General features: G+C 43.9%; 1 protein-coding gene across 1 annotated transcript in view; it reads right to left on the minus strand.

The window, feature by feature from the left end:
- The window catches only part of SPOCD1 (SPOC domain containing 1), a gene marked incomplete at its 5' end in the record, with an annotated part of 374,162 nt that overhangs the window by 245,988 nt on the left and 108,822 nt on the right, over window positions 1–19,352 (minus strand). The window contains one exon of the mRNA XM_082245154.1: window positions 1,010–1,157. Within this exon, the coding sequence (XP_082101280.1) occupies window positions 1,010–1,157 (148 nt within the window). The remainder of the gene's footprint in view (window positions 1–1,009; window positions 1,158–19,352) is intronic.

Here is a 19,352-nt window from a genome sequence, read left to right on the forward strand (position 1 = left end):
CTGCTACTTTGGTCTTGAGTTTGAAATTCCCTTTTCAATTTCCTGTAATTCTCTCTTTATTGAGAAGACCCTATAATCTAATAAGTAGGCGGAGATTATGTGGAGTGGGTGGAGCTTCAGGGAAGTGGGTGTGGTAAGTAATTGATAGCTGTGCTGCAAAATGTCCCTGGAAATTTTTTTCAAATGTTGGCAACTATGTAACTCTCACACAGACTAAATATTATACACTGATTTGGGTTAATTATGCCAAAGAAATGTAGCAGAATACATTTCGGCCTAAATTTATGAAGAAAGATTATTTACATGCAAAATTTTAAAACGGGTGTGTTTTTTTGTTAAATCTCAGTATTTTTTAATTTCATATAGCAAAAAATAAAAACAAACAGTGGTGATTAAATATCACCAAAAAAAATCTGTCTCAAAAAATGATAAAAATGTAACTTGGGTACAGTATAAAGGTGGTTAAAGTGATTGTAAACGATTATCTTGTAAACAACCCATTAGTTTAAAATAGAAATGAGAGCCAAAAAATGTGTGTATACTGTAGATATAAAAAAACATTATAATTACCTTATTTATAAGTGATCACATTCCCTCTGTTCTCAGCTGCATAAGAGCTGAGGGGAGAAGCAGCAGCACACTGAGCTTTCCAGTGAATGACTGTGCAGCAGGGGCATGTCAGAACAACTCTAATCATTGGAGTAGAGCACACTGAGTTCCCAGCATAGCTAGAGAACTGATCATAATGTGCTCTCCTGCTTAGTGTGGTCAGTTTTAAATAGGAAAGCAGAGGGACTGGCAGGAACACCAGGGATTTCACACAAAGGAAGCAATACAAAGAGAAAAGGATACTTTCTAGTACAAGCATATGGTACAGCAGGCACATATCAGGAAAACGAAGTGTCCGGGTAACAAACAATTTAAAATATTTCCAGCCTCGTACAATATAATTTATCTTTGAGAATTTGAATGAAATGCTGTGCAGTATCATTTACATTTTCTATTGTACCTGTTCAGCAGAGCATCACTGAGTCCCTGTACGAATGTGGCCCGGATCTGTTCTTTTGACACTGCTGAGGCCTGCTTCTTGGATGCTGAGGTTTTCTCTTTGCCATAAGGTTTCTTTCTAGGTATTTTGCTTGGGCATATTTTTGAACCTATGTATAAAAAAAAAAAAACAAAGAAACAAAAGCATTGTTATAAGTTTCTAATAAAAAACTTAAGGCTAACGGTTTAGAGAATACTTCATTCATCTACTGTATAACAACTGAAAACATCAAATGGATGAAATCCAAAATACAACAGGTGGGTGGACAGTACAGTAACGTACACTAAATGTTTTCCTTTATCTAGAGTTACATTATTGAGTTTGCTTACTTGGGAGTATTGATTTATCCCTGAATCCCATTACTATCATGTTCTGTTTCTGGCCATCAAACAGTATTTAAGCTCCATTTCAGCCCTGTCTTCTCTGCCTCTTAAAGTGGTTCAATAGGCCGAAAGTTTTTTTATCCTAATGAATACTATGCATTAGTTCATAGATAATGCTTGATAGATTTGGGCCCCATTTTAATCATCCAAGTTTTGTGTTTGCTCATTTATATGTGACATACTTGCCATTTTTATGTACACATTGAAATATGTTTATTTCTTGTATTTTTCAACTTTGAGGTTGGTCCACTTCAGGGGGGACAGCAATGTTTAGTCCTAGTCCTTTTTTTCTATTTTTTTTTTTTTTTCTGGAGAATTTTATAGAGAGATGATGTTTTATTTTATGTTATTTTTTTTTTACTTTGATGTCGCTTTCTGTTTTTAATATTTGTAGTTATTACAATTCTTAAAGTGAAGTTCATGCTTTTCAGCCCAAATAAGGCTTGGACCTATCAGCGCATTTGGATTGGTTGTGTCCTCTCTCTCTCACCGAGGCTAATGGCGACTTTTTCCTCCATAAAATATGATTGCTGTGATTTCAGCCAGAACAAATCTTGGAATCTTTTGGCTAATTGGTTTTAAATTGAGGCTTCGTGAAACAGCCCTTTTTGTTTACAAAAAATAATCATGGCCCCCCGTTCTTGGTTAATACAAATATAGAGCTGGCGGCCATCTTTAATGTCAAAGCGAGGAATGGCCATCTAATTAATTGACATGGCGGCCATTTTAATGGAACTTTTGATGACACAGGCCCCCCCCCTTTATTAAGGACCCAATTTAAGACAGTGTGGTGACAGACATGGACCCCTTGCCCCGATGACGTAATTTCTGATGATTCATGTAGGGCAGAGTCTACATCTGTGAATGTCACCACGCACAACGGATCTGTGAGGCTTTCAACTATTTCCCGGGAAGGAGTACTTATGTTTTTATGCTGAACTTTATGCGTCTTCATGTGAGTTATTAGCACTTGTTTCATTTTAATCAATGTTGATACAGTTTACACTATCAAGAAGTTTGAGCATGACTGAAAATAACAGCACCACATCCCTTAATGAATTGAAACCAACATGCCAAAAAGGTGCTGAAAACTAGTGATCGAGACCGATGTTGTTTTTTTAGTGCCGATACCGAGTATGTATGTAGATAGATAGATAGATAGATAGATAGATAGATAGATAGATAGATAGATAGATAGATAGATAGATAGATACAATTAATCATGTTCACTTAACACTGGATACACAATTAAGGACTTGCTGTGATTTGCACTTTATTTTCAACATTATGGACTATCTATGAATTTTCTTTTCACACACTGATCATGTATTCCTTCTGACACTTTATGTTTTTCTGTACTTGCAGCATGGGATAAAACATGTGGAAATGTTCATGTGTTGCACGGTTGTGCGAATTTCCATTTCCAAACTATGTCTTCAAGTGGTGGCCAGAAACAGCATGTTTACAGCAAGAATGGGTGCAACCACAGAGCCAAGCCACATCTTTGGAAATAAATATTTTACACTGTAGTTACTCCATTTAAAGCCCCTATTTATGTAAGAATAAAGTATCAGTAAATTAGACTGACAGTCTTTATTTTTACAGCCACAGACAATAGCTGGAAGACTGTCACTCTTTATATAAGATCCAGAAATACTCAGGCAATGCTCCAGTGGAAGATTGAGGCCAGACCTCTAGACACTATGACCACATTTTTGTTGATCTGGCATCCCTGGGCTGACCAGTTCCTACCCTCTGGTTTTGACACAGCAACTCCACCTGTAAGGGGCCCTGGCCTGCAGTCCTCTCACACTACTACATTCTCTTTCACCTCCCCCAGACATTTACCCACTCCACTATCCCCATGGATGACCCTATGGTTTGTTTATGTTTAATATGTTACTCTTAAGCCCCGTATACATGGGCAGAATGCCGGGAGACATTTGCCAGTTAAAAAAAAAAAAAAGGCCAACATTCTGTCCATGTGTATGTTGTTCTTTTGAACAGAAGCCGGCTGTTACGCCAATTTCTGTTGGACATTCATGCTGGAAAATCCAACAGCCGACCAACACCCAATCAGCGCTCTCAGCCAATGGCAACAGCTCAGCGGGGGAGATCGCTGAACTAACCTCGCTCCTGACCAAAGCTGTCAGTTTTTTTTGTTTGTTTGTTTTTTTTGTGCAATCGAGCGGGTTGCACGAAGAAAAATTGTTGTGTGTACCCGGCTTTAGGCTTGGTTTACGCTACTGCGACCTGAAAGTCGCACGACTTACGGTGTGAATTTGCCAGGTGACTTCCTGGAGATTTGCTGGCGACTTAAGTACTACTTTAATGCAACTTGATGGGACTTTGTCTTGTGCAGGTATGCAGAGATAACAGCATACAGGACGATGCCATGTGGGTACTGGTTCTGTAATGTCGGATCCAAATCACATCAATATAGATGAGGATCTGACTTGGAGGCGACTTCTATTAAAATTTATGAGCACAAGTCAGATAGAAGCTGCCTTGAAGTAGTACAGGAACTTTTTCTAAAAAGTCAGGGTGACTTAAGTAGTGCTAATTAAAACAGCTCTTGTTGCCTAACATGGGATTTTACAAGTCATGCAACTCGGGATCTCAAAAGTCAGATCCCAAGTTGCTGGAGTGTGTACCAAGCCTGACTGAAATACTTAGTTTGTTTATCTCTATACCAGCGTTTTAAAACCAGAGTGCACAGGCACCCTGGGGTGCCTCAAGGTTTCTTTAGGGGTGCCTTGAAAAAATTCCTAAAAATTGATTAAGAAGTGTATACAAGCCAGCAGGTGGATCGAGCCTGCCTTTTAGTTACACAAAGTCTTTCTAGACACTAGTGGAAGATGGATGGGAGAAGAAGTGTATGAAGAGATGTGAGTAGTGGGAGGGGGGAGACAATGTGAGTAGTAGTGTGTGAGGGGGGGGGGTGGAGATGAGGGGAGTAGTAATTGAGGGGGGCACGATGGGACTAGTAGTGGAACATGGGGGCACGATGGGACTAGTAGTGGAACATGGGGGGGCACGATGGGACTAGTAGTGGGGGGTATGATGGGAGTAGTAGTGGAATGGGGGGTATGATGGGAGTAGTAGTGGGGAGTATGATGGGAGTAGTAGTGGGGGGGGGTATGATGGGAATAGTAGTGGAATGGGGGGGGGTATGATGGGAGTAGTAGTGGGGGGTATGATGGGACGAGTAGTGGAATGGGGGGTATGATGGGAGTAGTGGGGGGGGTATGATGGGAGTAGTAGTGGAATAGGGGGGAGTGATGGGAGTAGTAGTGGAATGGGGGGGAGTGATGGGAGTAGTAGTGGAATGGGGGGGGAGTGATGGGAGTAGTAGTGGAATGGGGGGGGGTGATGGGAGTAGTAGTGGGGGGTATGATGGGAGTAGAGGGGGTATGATGGGGGTAGTAGTGGGGGTATGATGGGAGTAGTAGTGGAATGGGGGATGATGGGAGTAGTAGTGGGGGTATGATGGGAGTAGTAGTGGAATGGGGGTATGATGGGAGTAGTGGTGGAATGGGGGGGTATGATGGGAGTAGTAGTGGGGGGGGGTATGATGGGAGTAGTAGTGGGGGGTATGATGGGAGTAGTGATGGGGGGGTATGATGGGAGTAGTAGTGGGGGTATGATGGGAGTAGTGGTCGGTACCTCCTCCTCACCCCCGGTAGGCGGAGCCTCTTCCTGGCACTCCGGTCGGGTCGGGGGATTTCCGGGCGGCTCCTCTTCTTCCCGCTCGGTCCCCGGGGTGATGGGGGGGAGGGGGTTCCGGTCTCGGTGGGTCTCTCCGGGGTCCTCAGCAGCTCTTCCAGCTTGTGGCTCCGGGTGACGGTTCGGACCTTCCCCAGCTTCCCCTCCAGGGTCCCCTCGGCCGCCCGCTTCCGCTGCCCGAAGAACTGAGTGACCCGAGTCTGCGCCATTCTGTACCGATCACATTTCCGGGAATAGCCGAACGTTTACGGGCTTTTCTGAGTGTCGGCGGCGGCGAATGCGCAGTGTGCATGTCAGGCCGGCCGCGGACCTTTTTTTTTTTTTTTGGAAAAGCCGGAGAAGAGAAGAGGCGGCCGGGGCTGCCCCTCTCTAAGTGCCGCCTGGGTCCCATGGTCCCACCGGGACCCATGGTAGGGCCGGCCCTGACTAGTAGCCTAACAATCAATGACAGTTAATAAGGAGCATTTCTGTTGCCTCTACAGCATTCTTGTTTGACCCTCCTGTGCCCCTCTCCCTTAGCAATGGGGTGACATTAGCTGACTGATGGAGAGAAATTCAGGGAGAAGAGAAATGTTTGAATACTAGTCAGTACCAATGTGCACAAGTGTGTTTGTTTTGAAAGAATAAATCACCTCTAGCGTTGGGTGCCCTATGTGTGGATGTTCTGAATTATGTAAAGCTTTTAGAACAGTTTTTCACATTTTAGAATGGGGTGCCTTGAGGCTGTCCATAATTTTAAAGGGTGCCTTGACTGAAAAAAGGTTGAAAAACACTGTACTATGGCATATATAATCTTTCAGAACTAATATGCACTCTCCTAACAGATCTAAGCCCTAATGTTTGTATGAACATATACCCAATTTCAATAAAAACTGGACAAGGTAAAAAAAAGATTACATAGCAAATACCTGCTGATCCTGTCAGTTCATAATACCTCTTCAGAGTGGCAGTCAATCCACGTTTCTGTATTTCCACTCTGTCTGCGCATGCTCCCTTGTTGGGAAGCTGTGCACTTTCTCCTAATTTCTCAGCTAGCCACCCCACAAGAGAGAAACAAATAAGTGCTCTGCTGTCAATCAGCATTATGAAGCCACATGACTACCTGAGCACCACCTGGCTTTGTGCAGTCCGAGACCAAGGACACATGCACACCTCAGTGACATTCGCAGGTCACGTCAAACTATGAAAAATATTTTCTCCCACATATAGCACACTAAGGGCTCTTTCACACGGGCGCTGCTCCGTATGTCCGTATATCATCCTATTTTTTTGCGGATGATATACGGACATAATGTATGTCAATGGGATTGTGGATGTCAGCGGATGACCATCTGCTGGCATCCGATTTTCGTCCTTTCTGTTCTGTTCCGTTTTTTGGAACGGAACAGAACCCTATTTTTTCTTCCATTTAAAAAACGGAAAGGACGGTAAATCGGATGTCAGCGGGGTCATCCGCTGACATCCGCAATTGCATTGACATACATTATGTCCGTATATCATCCGCAAACGGATGGGATGATATGCGGATATACGGACCGGATGACACAAGTGTCATCCGTGTCCGTAAAAAACAAAAAAAAAGTGCCGGAGCGGATCGCAATAGGGTCCGCTCCGTGTGAAAGAGCCCTAAGTTGCAGAGGAGGAGGACATTGATCATTCAACCAATGTAAATAATATAAAATGTAATTCCATAGGTGAGATATACAGTAAGTACCATCATTTTAATGCTGTTATGCACTATCAATAAGTTTAAGCATATATTTTATGTTTTGTATTAAATAAATTGTTGAGTAGATTAATTTATTTTGACTGCAATTTTGTACACACGAATGTGTTGAAAAATTCCTAGATACTGCATCAATACCAATATTTCTTCTCATCCCCTAAGTATATGAAAGCAAATAGGTATTTATATTGTTTTACTACTAATAAATACCAAATTTATCACAAGGGAAACTTTAATTCAGATGGTGTGCATACAAAAAAAGCCATTAATAGTCAAAAAGATAGGAAAAGCAGCTTCTAACCTCTGACTGAAGTTTACACTACACAAGAAATCTCAGAAGTATCCTATACTATGATGGTAGATTTCTATATTGCCTCTACTATTTACATATGCTAATTGTGTCTAATTAAAAATATTGGTTTGCAGAGATGGTCCATACTGTGCTAAATCAAAACAGAAAGTAACAAATTGTAGACATTTCTTTGTGGTCGGCCTCTAAACAGCCCTGGGAACATTCGATAAGAAGCAGAAAACAATGTTTTAGAAGAATAGTCATGCAGTTTAAAGGTCTGCTTGAATGAATTATGCAAATGTTTTCTGACATTAGTTTGGTGCAATTATGTCTCATGGTTTATATTCTCATTAATGGGCATACAATAGAATACTTGTTTTATATTTTCTGTGCCTTCTGGTGAAGCATTTTATGACTTGATTGGTGTAGTAGAAGAAGCCATTGAGTTATGTTGTGCTTTACACGTGATATGCAAGACACTAAATTGCCATGACAGATACTTAAAACTGAGCTCAGAGCATATACAATATACTGTATGTGTGTATATATATATATATATATATACATACAAACAACCAACCTAATGTATTATAATTATGTTTCGCAACACAGCTTGGTCAAATTGTATTCCCCTGCTTGCTGGCTGGGCAAGTCAAATGATAAAGTCACCCTGCTCCTTATTTTGCTGTCTCCTACTGTCACCATATTTAGTGTCACCCAATGTGCACAGTAAAGCTTGATTTGCTCCAAGTCCAGTCTCAATCTTTCTCACTGCCAGCTTGTTTGCCTACAGGGACCTGACATAAAGAAAAACACTAGTTTCATATAAGAAACACATGCAATGATTTTTAATGACTACATGTTTTTTTTCAATTAACATATCTTTTAATCAATCTCCTCTAACAGGAGAAGTTAGTTCCCTTTGACATGTGGACAGCTAATAGTGTACCTATTCCAGGGCTGGCCCAAGACATTGTGCTGCCTGGGTCCGAGAATGAAATGCTGCCCCCCCCCCCCCCCCCCAAAAAAAAAAAATTCACGCCCTCCAAGAGGCCCCCACATTCTATAGGACTATAAAAGCAGTCAGAGGGGTGTGAGTGTGTACGGAGTGACAGCAGGAGCAGGACAGAGCAGTAGACACTGGGCAGATGAGCGCACCAGGCTTTCTACTGTCTATAGTGCCACAGTGCCCTGCAGGGCTGCGGGCATGGTACAGAAGAATGCAGGGCTGTAGGCATGGTACAGGAGAATGTAGGGCTGCGGGCATGGTACAGAAGAATGCGGGGCTGTAGGCATGGTACAGGAGAATGCAGGGCTGGGGGCATTGTACAGGAGAATGCAGGGATGAGGGTATGGTACAGGAGAATGCAGGGCTGCGGGCATGGTACAGGAGAATGTGGGGCTGTAGGCATGGTACAGGAGAATGCAGGGCTGCGGGCATGGTAAAGGAGAATGCGGGGCTGTAGGCATGGTACAGGAGCATGCAGGGCTGCGGGCATGGTACAGGAGAATGCGGGGCTGCGGGCATGGTATAGGAGAATGCAGAGCTGCGGGCATGGTACAGGAGAATGCAGGCTGTGGGCATGGTACAGGAGAATGCAGGGCTGCGGGCATGGTACAGGAAAATGCGGGGCTGCGGGCATGGAACAGAAGAATGCGGGGCAGCGGGCATGGAACAGGAGAATGCGGGGCTGCGGGCATGGTAAAGGAAAATGCGGGGCTGCGGGCATGGTAAAGGAAAATGCGGGGCTGCGGGCATGGAACAGAAGAATGCGGGGCTGCGGGCATGGTACAGGAGAATGTGGGGTTGTGGGCATGGTACAGGAGAATGCAGGGCTGCGGGCATGGTGCATGAGAATGCAGGGCTGTGGGCATGGTGCAGGAGCATGCGGGGCTGCGGGCTTGGTGCAAGAGAATGCAGTGCTGCGGGCATGGTACAGGAGCATGCGGGGCTGCGGGCTTGGTGCAAGAGAATGCAGTGCTGCGGGCATGGTAGAGGAGAATGCGGGTCTGCGGGCATGGTATTGGAGAATGCAGGGCTGCGGGCATGGTGCAGGAGAATGCGGGGCTGCGGGCATGGTGCAAGAGAATGCAGTGCTGCGGGCATGGTAGAGGAGAATGCGGGGGTCTGCGGGCATGGTGCAAGAGAATGCAGTGCTGCGGGCATGGTACAGGAGAATGCGGGGCTGCGGGCATGGTGCAAGAGAATGCAGTGCTGCGGGCATGGTAGAGGAGAATGTGGGTCTGTGGGCATGGTAGAGGAGAATGCAGGGCTGCGGGCATGGTACAGGAGAATGCGGGGCTGCGGGCATGGTGCAAGAAAATGCAGTGCTGCGGGCATGGTAGAGGAGAATGCGGGTCTGCAGGCATGGTGCAAGAGAATGCAGTGCTGCGGGCATGGTAGAGAATGTGGGTCTGCGGGCATGGTAGAGGAGAATGCAGGGCTGCGGGCATGGTGCAGGAGAATGCGGGGCTGCGGGCATGGTGCAAGAAAATGCAGTGCTGCGGGCATGGTAGAGGAGAATGCGGGTCTGCGGGCATGGTGCAAGAGAATGCAGTGCTGCGGGCATGGTAGAGGAGAATGTGGGTCTGCGGGCATGGTAGAGGAGAATGCAGGGCTGCTGGCATGGTGCAGGAGAATGCGGGGCTGCGGGCATGGTGCAAGAAAATGCAGTGCTGCGGGCATGGTAGAGGAGAATGCGGGTCTGCGGGCATGGTGCAAGAGAATGCAGTGCTGCGGGCATGGTAGAGGAGAATGCAGGTCTGTGGGCATGGTAGAGGAGAATGCGGGTCTGCGGGCATGGTGCAAGAGAATGCAGTGCTGCGGGCATGGTAGAGGAGAATGCGGGGCTGCCGGCATACTACAGGAGATGCAGTGCTGTGAGCATGTCAGTATATCACTGTGCTGTGACCCCGGGTGTCAGTATATCACTGCGCTGTGACCCCAGGTCTCAGCGTTCTCCTCGGGCAGAACTACAATTCCCAGCCTTATCCCTCTTATCCCAGAAGAGTAGAGTTGGGATTTTTAGCTCTTCGCTATCAGCACACGGTTCATTTCATGAATGGAAAGGCGGTTGGGGAAACAAATAGAACCTCCACCTGCATACCCCGCAGTGCCAACTGCATCTCACCCCCTCTCATCGTACTGACACCGCAGGCTCGCTCCCAGGGGCGGTCATGTGACTTGCGGTGGGAGGGCCACTCGTACATGTTCGGCTATTCCCGGAAATAGCCGAACGTTTGCAGGCTTTCCCGAGCGGCGGCGGCGCATGCGCAGTGTGTATGTCAGGCCGGCCGCGGACCTTTTTTTTTTTTTTTTTTTTTACAATAGCCGAAGAAGAGAAGAGGCGGCCGGGGGTCCCATGGTCCCACCGGGACCTATGGTAGGGCCGGCCCTGACCTGTTCACAAGAAGGGCAGCAAAGTAGAAGCTGGCAATTACAGGCCAGTGAGCTTAACATCAATGGTAGTCAAGGTAATGGAATCACTCCTGAAAAGAAGAATCATTGATCACTTAGAAATACACAACTTGCTGGACCCAAAGCAGCATGGCTTTTCTGAGGGCAGATGATGTCAGACTAATCAGATTTAACTTTTTGACTATATTACCAATGTTTTGGACCTGGGTGGTGCTGTGGACATAGCATATCTTGATTTCAGCAAGGCATTTGATACAGTTCCACATAACAATTTAATACAAAAGTTGTACAAGTTAGGACTTAACCCTTGGGTGGTTCCGTGGATAAGCAGTTGGCTAATGGATAGATAACAGAGTGTGGTTGTAAATGGGGGTTCATTTGGAGCAGAGACACGTCACTAGTGGTGTACCACAAGGCTCTGTACTGGGTCCTGTTCTATTTAATCTCTATAAAAGTGATATAATTAAAGTTATAAATTTATAAAGCTGGGTAAGGTTTGCCTTTTTGTTATGACACAAAGCTGTGTAATAGGGTTGATATCCAAAAGAATCCCCTGAGTACAACATTGGAGGTACAGTGCTGCCCAGCACTAGAGAAGAAAGATTTGGGGGTACTTATTTCAGATGACTGCAAAATGAGCAAACAGTGTGACCAGGCAGTGGGAAAAGTGAATAGACTTCTAGGATGCATTACTAGAGGGAATCACCAGCAGGAGGAAGGAGGTCCTGATTCCCCTATATAGATCTTTATATCACTAGAGGGGTCACCAGCAGGAGGAATGGGGCCCTGATTCCCCATATAGATCTTTATATCATTAGAGGGATCACCAGCAGGAGGAATGAGGCCCTGATTCCCCAATATAGATATTTATATCATTAGAGGGATCACCATGCAGCTCATTCTGCACTCCTGTGAACCATTTTCAGCAGTGGGCTGAAGCCCACTGTCGGCTGACATCACAGAGCTGGTCCAGGCTGGGGAAAGATCACGACAATATGGTCGAGATCCGCCCACAACCCTGAATCGGCATCTCGCTGAGGCTCTCAGCGGGCTGCTGAGAGCCTGAGCCAGCCGCTCCTGCCCCCTCCACAGCCCAGCATTCCAGTGAGCGCTGGAGGGACAGAGCAGAGAGCTGCTGACTGACAGTCACCAGCTCTCTGCTCATGGAGCTCTGAGAACCGAGCGAGTAGCAGTGTTCTCAGTCTTAGAGAAAGCGGAGGATCGATGCTGCATGCACCTAGGCAAGTATGATTTATAAAAAAAAAAAAAATCCTATACTTTTCTTTTAATACTAATTAATTCTACCTCACTACTATTTACCTTAGATAAGCAGACCCAGTCAAAGCAATACAGCCTACAATACCTCAGGCAGTGCTCTGGTACTCTTTGTAGAAAGGGTAGCCTGTAGTTTTTGCACCAGGTTGCCTGCTGACATAAGGTGAGTACAAGGGGGTATAATTAGTATGGGGAAGAGTGAGGTCAGATAGGACTAAAGCTCCATTTCATTGAGATTTAAAATGATGGCTAGTTTTGTCTAGGGGAGAGGAGAAACGGGTTTACTTAATGCGCTTTTTAGTACATTTTGCAGAAATGCACTACAGTCCATTTAACATGGTTTCCTATAGATCTAGTGCTTTTTTAGCCAATTAGATTTTTTGGAAAGGGTCAGGGATTTTTTTCCTGTAGCGTTGTGTTGTGCATGTAATAGACTTTAACTGAGCCACACCAAAAATGCAAATGTTGCAGTTTTGACACATTGTGCTTTTTTTTTTTTTGATTATTAGAAAAGTATGACAGTTCGGTTCATGAAATGCTACTTTGATGCATCTTTACACTCTCTGGCACTTAAGTCGCATCAAAGTAGTGCAGGAACCTTTATCCAAAGTTGCATGTTAGGGTAAAGGGCAAGGGATTAATGTTAAGTTAAGCGTTAGGGTTAGAGTTAACATGAGACATTGGACACATAAAGGTTCCTGCACAACTTTTATGTGACTTGAGTACCAGAGTGTAAGGTCGCATCAAAGTGACACTCCAGGAACAAATACTTTCCTATTAGCCAAAAAAAAAAAAAAAACATCAAATGCTTTAAAAAATGTGTTCAAAAACACGAAACAAGCCAGAAAAACGCATTACCTGCAGCCTGCATAGCTGTAAAAGTAGTCTAAAACTTCTTTCCAACAAAAACCTCCATAGACAATGTAATCATTATCTAAACATGATGTCAGATGACGGCTGATCCTGATTCTCAGCAGAGCAAAAATAAGTGCACACCTGTGACAAAAAAGCTTTGGCCATAATTCTCTTTTAAACAATTTATTTTCCCAGGTGCCTTTCTTTTTCTTGCTACACCACAAGATTCAGAATAAGTATGCAGCCAGTGAAGTCTGAGGACTGACATGCATACTTGTTCCAGGCCAGTGACTAAGCAAAGAAGCAGAGGAGGAAAACATCCTGGACTAAACATAGGGAAAGGTCCCAACCATGGCACACCTAGCAAAGCCATTAGTAAACAGATGAAAGCAGACTCAGCCAGCTTCATCCAAAGCCACGCCCCCAATGCGTTTCACCCCGCTCATGGGGCCTAATTAGGAAGAAATCCCAAATTAAGCAGTTACAATCCCTAAATTTTCTTTTTGATGGGCTCCCTTTAAAGTGAATGTAATCCCAAAATCTATATTTATACATTTGCAGAAGCATGCATCAGTGTTTACAAACTGCTCAAGCTAATCATTTTTAAATAATGCTTTGTAATATACCTACCTGCCAGTAACAATGCTAATGAATGAGCTTCCTGTTGTAGGAGGGTGCACAGTAGGCTGAAACTGCCACTGCTAAGTGTGAGGCAGTGGTTTATTATTATTGTCATCCTGCTGTGCACTCTCCTCTAGAGGGAACACAGAACACCGTACTGATGTTCACTTTCTACACCACCCTGTCAAGCTTGATTACTAGGCCATGCCATTCATAGGAGTCAAGCACCCGCATTTATGACATGTGGGCACACAGTAGAAGTAGCCACTGGGCGAATGCAAAAAACACACAATGCATTCTTTTGAAAGAAGTTTTTTTTTTTTTTAATTTTACAACTAAAAAGAGTATCTATTGGTATATGTCTTTGAGGAGGATTGACATTAAACTTTTCTACACATCATAAGGGTTTATAACCCCCTTCTACAAGAGCACCTAGTGGAATGAACAATAGGATGGATATAAACCATGGGTGTCCAACCTTTTGGCCTCTCTGGGCCACATTGAGTGTAGAGAAATTTTCTCGGGCCGCATATAAAATATATACTATAGTTAAGGTATGTAATAAAATGCCGCCGCGCCCCCCGCACTAATTTAACACAACTAGAGGATGATCACATTAAATGGAATCAGTATACCGAGATTTACTTCTTCTGAGAGACAATAAAGGAACACTCTAAGCACCATGACCACTTCAGTGATTTGAAGTGGTCATGGTGGTAGGAGTATGAAACACTGCACATGCTTGCCTCCTCTCCCCTCCGAGGCAGCCTCTGCCTACCATTAGTTGGAAGCCGCTGTGGCCCTGCCCCCGACCCGACTTCCTTCCTCCCCAGCAAAAAAAAATGTCAGGGAGCAGTGGGCCGCATTGCATGCTGTTCCGGGCCGCATGCGGCCCTCAGGCCGCAGGTTGGACATGCCTGATATAAACCTTTTCTTGAAATAATTGTGAAGTTTATTAAGGGTTGGTGCCGGTCCACACTTGTGCGATGTGGGAGCCCTGCAAATATACTGCGGGTTCCTGCGTCACATTGAATTTTCATGGCGATTCGCACTGCCGTATGCGAATCGCTGGGGGTGTCAATGCTTTATTTACTACGCCCCTGGGATAGCTCGCGTGTCATGGTGCGAGCTGACAGTTCACACACGAGTCGGATCGCACTGGTGTGAACCACCATGCAATCCGATTCTGCTGCAAACCTAAATTAGGGCATGTGCATGTTCAATGCGACTCTGATTCGCCCATGCAATCAGTGTGGCTGAGTTTGTGTCGCACAGACTTTGCGTGTGATTGTAGGAGCGGTGCGCTCCGAGTCGCATGCGGTGTCTGTCATCGCATTAGTGTGGACTGGCATTTAATGTTTGTTTTCCTATGGGACACCTTCCTTGATCCTTGACCGACTTGAACACACCACCCCTCCCCTGGTGTTATGTATTGATGTTAATTGCAATTAAGTATGCACCGTCCCTAGTTTTAGGAGCAGTTTTCACATTATATAAGTTTGATTTTATTGTACATGTACATGCTATGAGGAAGGAGTAAAGCCGAAACGCGTCAGCATCTGTCATGTTGTCACCGCTATCCACTTTTCGTGTGCCGGTGTAACGTTAAAAAACCATACCCCGTGAAGAAACCATACCCTCGTCACTTCCCGTGAGAAACAGCTGAGCAGCGAAGGAGTGCGCATGCTCAGAGAGCCGGAAACATCATGGAAGAGCAGAGAAGATGACAAGTGCGCATGCTCAGAAGGTATGAAATAATTATGGTAGTGAAAGTAATGTTAAACTTGCGGCGGTTACATAAAACAGCGTGGCTGCACTATGAGGCATCTCCGCTCCTATCCTTGTAACTTTCCTGATGTGGGCTAATAAATATGAAAGCGGCGGCGGGTGTATGAGATGTAAATGTCGGCTCCGTGATCCGCTTTTATATTTATTACCCTAGATCAGGGAAGTGACAGGGAGAGGAGCGGAGATCACTCATAGTGCAGAGGAGCTGTTTTAATGTAACGGCGGCAAGTATAATGTTAAACACACTGCCGTGAGAAATCTATACCCTCCGGAAGGGACGAGGGTATGGTTTTCTCACGGGTATGGTTTTTTCACGGAACACCGGCTTTATTCACATAACATTTGGTTTGGACGTTCAGCCTGAGCACCGACACTTAGCTCTTTATTTTCCCACAGTGCGGTGGAGCTAGGGTGAGTTACTGTTTATCCCCTTCTACAGTGCCTTGAAAAAAGTATTTATGCCCCTAGAAATGTTCCACATTTTTTCATGTTACAACCAAACATGTATAAGTATTTTATTGGGATTGTATATCATAAACCAACACAAAGTGGCACATAATTGTGAGGTGGAAGGAAAATGATAAATGGTTTTAAAAATTATTCACAAATAAATATCTGAAAAGTGTGGCGTGCATTTGTATTCAGCCCCCCTACTTCGTAGAACCACCTTTCATTGCAATTACAGCTGCAAGTCTTTTGGGTATGTCTCTACCAGTTTTGCACATCTAGAGAGTGACATTTTTGCCCATTCTTCTTTGCAAAATAGCTCAAGCTCTGTTCGATTGGATGAAGAGCGTCTGTGAACAGCAATTTTCAAGTCTTACCACAGATTCTCAATTGGATTTAGGTCTGGACTTTGACTGGGCAATTCTAACACATGAATATGCTTTGATCTAAACTGTTCCATTGTAGCTCTGGCTGTATGTTTAGGGTCGTTGTCCTGCTGGAAAGTGAGCCTCCGCCCAAGTTTAAAGTCTTTTGCAGACTAACAGGTTTTCTTGTAAGATTGCTCTGTATTTGGCTCCATCCATCTTCCCATCAACTATGACCAGCTTCCCTGTCCCTGCTGAAGAAAAACATCCCCACATGTTGCTGCCATAACCATGTTTCACGGTGGGAATGGTGTGTTCAGGGTGAAGTGCAGTGTTAAGTTTTCCGCCACACATAGTGTTTTGCATTTAGCCCAAAAAGTTCCATTTTGGTCTCATCTGACCAGAGCACCTCCTTCCACATGTTTGCTGTGCACCCCTCATGGCTTCTCACAAACTACAAACAGGACTTCTGATATCTTTCTTGTAACAATGACTTTCTTCTTGCACCTCTTCCATAAAGGCCATATTTGTGGAGTGCACGACTAATAATTGTCCTGTGGACAGTTTCTCCCACCTGGGCTGTGGATCTCTGCAGCTCCTCCAGAGTTTCCATGGCCTCTTGTCTGCTTCTCTGATTAATGCTCTCCTTGCCCAGCCTCCCAGTTTGGGTGGATGGCCATGTCTTGGTAGGTCTGCAGTTGTGCCATACTGTTTCCATTTTCAGATGATGGATTGAACAGTTCTCTGTGAGATGTTCAAAGATTGGGATATTTTTTTAACCCTGCTTTAAACTTCTCCACAACTGTATCCCTTTATCCCTGACCTGTCTGGTGTGTTTCTTGGCCTTCGTGATGCTGTTTGTTCACCAAGGTTCTCTATCAAACCTCTGAGGGCTTCACAGAACAGCTGCATTTCTACTGAGATTAAATTACACACAGGTGGACTCTATTTACTAATTAGACGGCTTCTGAAGGCGATTGGTTCCTGTGCAAATCTGACAAGCAGACTCCTGTCGGACAGCATTCGGGCGGCTGTGCTGCTGCCCAATTGCTTACACACATCCCCGGTAATGGCACCCCTACCATGTATCCCAGGTCCTGTTTGCCCATCTGGGCCCAGGACTGACATAGCGGGAACCGCTGGGTAGAGTAAAGGGAGCAGAGCGGACACATATCCGCTCTCCTCCCCTCCTTATTGCTGACCTGAAAAGCGACATCATCGATGTCACTTTCGGGTCTGCCTCTCAGTGTCCCCAGGAGGCTTGGCCGGGAAAGAATGTAACGCAATGCGATTTGTCAGGATCTGTCTAAAAATCTCACACATGGCTCAAAAGACTGCTTATCTGATTAAGGCATGAGAATAAGGAAACTATGCCTTCTACATACAGTAAATGTAACAAAACTATTAAGCTCTTATGTGTGGTTTGTTTTTGTTTTGTTTTATCCTTGCTCATTTTACTGCTTTTTGCTAAGAGAAAAGCTTTCAAAAAATTAATTTATCTGAATATTCAAGGCTGTTAAACAAAGAATAAACTATTTAACATGGCAATGCTTCTCTTTCAAAGCTGACAAATATTACCAAAGCTGCTTTCAGGTTATCACAATAAAGATGAAGTCTCTCGGATTACATGAATAGAAATCAAATAATTCTAAATATCTCCACTTTTCTTCATTATACTGAGTGACTATAATTTTAAAAAGCCTTTCCGTATTAAAAAGAAAAATGTTGAGGTAGAAAGAAAATAATGAAAACCGCAATACCCAAACAAACAACTAAAGATACAAATAGAAAGTAATGCTTAATTCTAATGCCTTCCGAAGCAACAGACATTCACATCTTGTATGTCTACCTAAAAGCCATTGATATGTGTTTCTTAAAAATGGACCCAGAGAAAAAAATATTGCTTCATTTGATCATTTAGCCACTTGCCGTAGTTTACTTTAATGTTCTGCACGGTAGTGAATCAAAAGATCAAATCCCTTTTTTCATAAAGGGAGCACTTACTCTTGCAAGAAAGCAAACAGGTATGTTTGGTGTATATTTTTTCATAAAGCCCAGATGATTTCTACTTGTAATCTTGTTATCTGTCCCTGTGCAGTGGATTGGGTCAATATGTCATTTTGATGTTATCTCTACGCTCTGTTTGTATTTTATTGTTCCTGTCTATTTGGTTCGTAGTTTCTTGCTATTTGTACGTGCTGTGCTTGTTTACATTCTTCATAACCAGAAATGAAAAGATAAAAAAGAAATGTTATGAGATCCAAGACACCTAAGACTATGTAAGTTGATTTAGAGACAAGGGGGAGAGGTTAGCAAAAGCCATAAGATATAGAAACTTTCACCGAGGGCTAGAAAAATGGTTCAGGGGAATGAAAAATTAGTCAAAGAAATCTGATTAAAGTGGTATTGAGCCCAAAAACAAAATAATATATTACAGCTTACCAGGTGGCTTCATTAAAAGGAGAAGTAAAGCCAGATATAACTTTTTCCATTGTGTTTTATATCTGTTCAGCATTTTAGGATATCTATACATTTAACCACTTCTGGACCGGAAGATTTTCCCCCTTAATGACTAGGCCATATTTTGCGATTCGGCACTGCGTGTCTTTAATGGACAACTGCGCAGTCATGCGACGCTGTACTTAAATAAAATTGATCTCCTTTTTTACCACAAATAGAGCTTTCTTTTGGTGGTATTTGATCACCTGTGAGATTTTTTTTTTTTTTTTTTTGCGCTATAAACAAAAAAAGACAATTCTGAAAAAAAAAAAAAACAATATTTTTCACGTTCTGCTATATAACATTCTCAAAAAAAAAATTTAAAAATCAAAATTTTGTAATATTTTAGGCTAGTTTGTTTTCTGCTACATATGTTTGGTAAAATAAAAATTGCAATAAGCGTATTTTGATTGGTTTGCTCGAAAGTTATTGCGTCTGCTAACTACGGGAAAGATTTATGTAATTTTTATTGTTTTTTTTTTTTTTTTTTTTTTTACTAGTAGTGGCGGGGATCTGCGATTTTCAGCGGGACTGCGACATTGCGGCGGACAGATCAGACTCCTAACTGACATTTTTGACACTTTTGGGGGGACCAGTGACATTACTACAGTAATCAGTGCTAAAAATATGAACTGTTACTATAATAATGACACTGGCAGGGAAGGGGTTAACATTGTGGGTGATAAAGGGGTTAAATGTGAGCTTAGGGGAGTAATTCTAACTGTGGGGGGGCCTGGCTTGTGAAATGATCATAGGGACCTGTAATCCTATATAGAAGGATCACATGGGCTCTATGATCATTCCAGGGAAAAGAACGGTCAGCTGTGTTTACAACAGCTGCCCGTCCTTCTCTCTCAGTGGGGAAAAATCGTGGGTATCAGGCGACAAACGGAGCCGCCTAACCCGTGC

Source organism: Pelophylax lessonae (genome assembly GCF_965119305.1).
Source record: "Pelophylax lessonae genome assembly, chromosome: 2".
Lineage (NCBI taxonomy): Eukaryota > Metazoa > Chordata > Amphibia > Anura > Ranidae > Pelophylax > Pelophylax lessonae.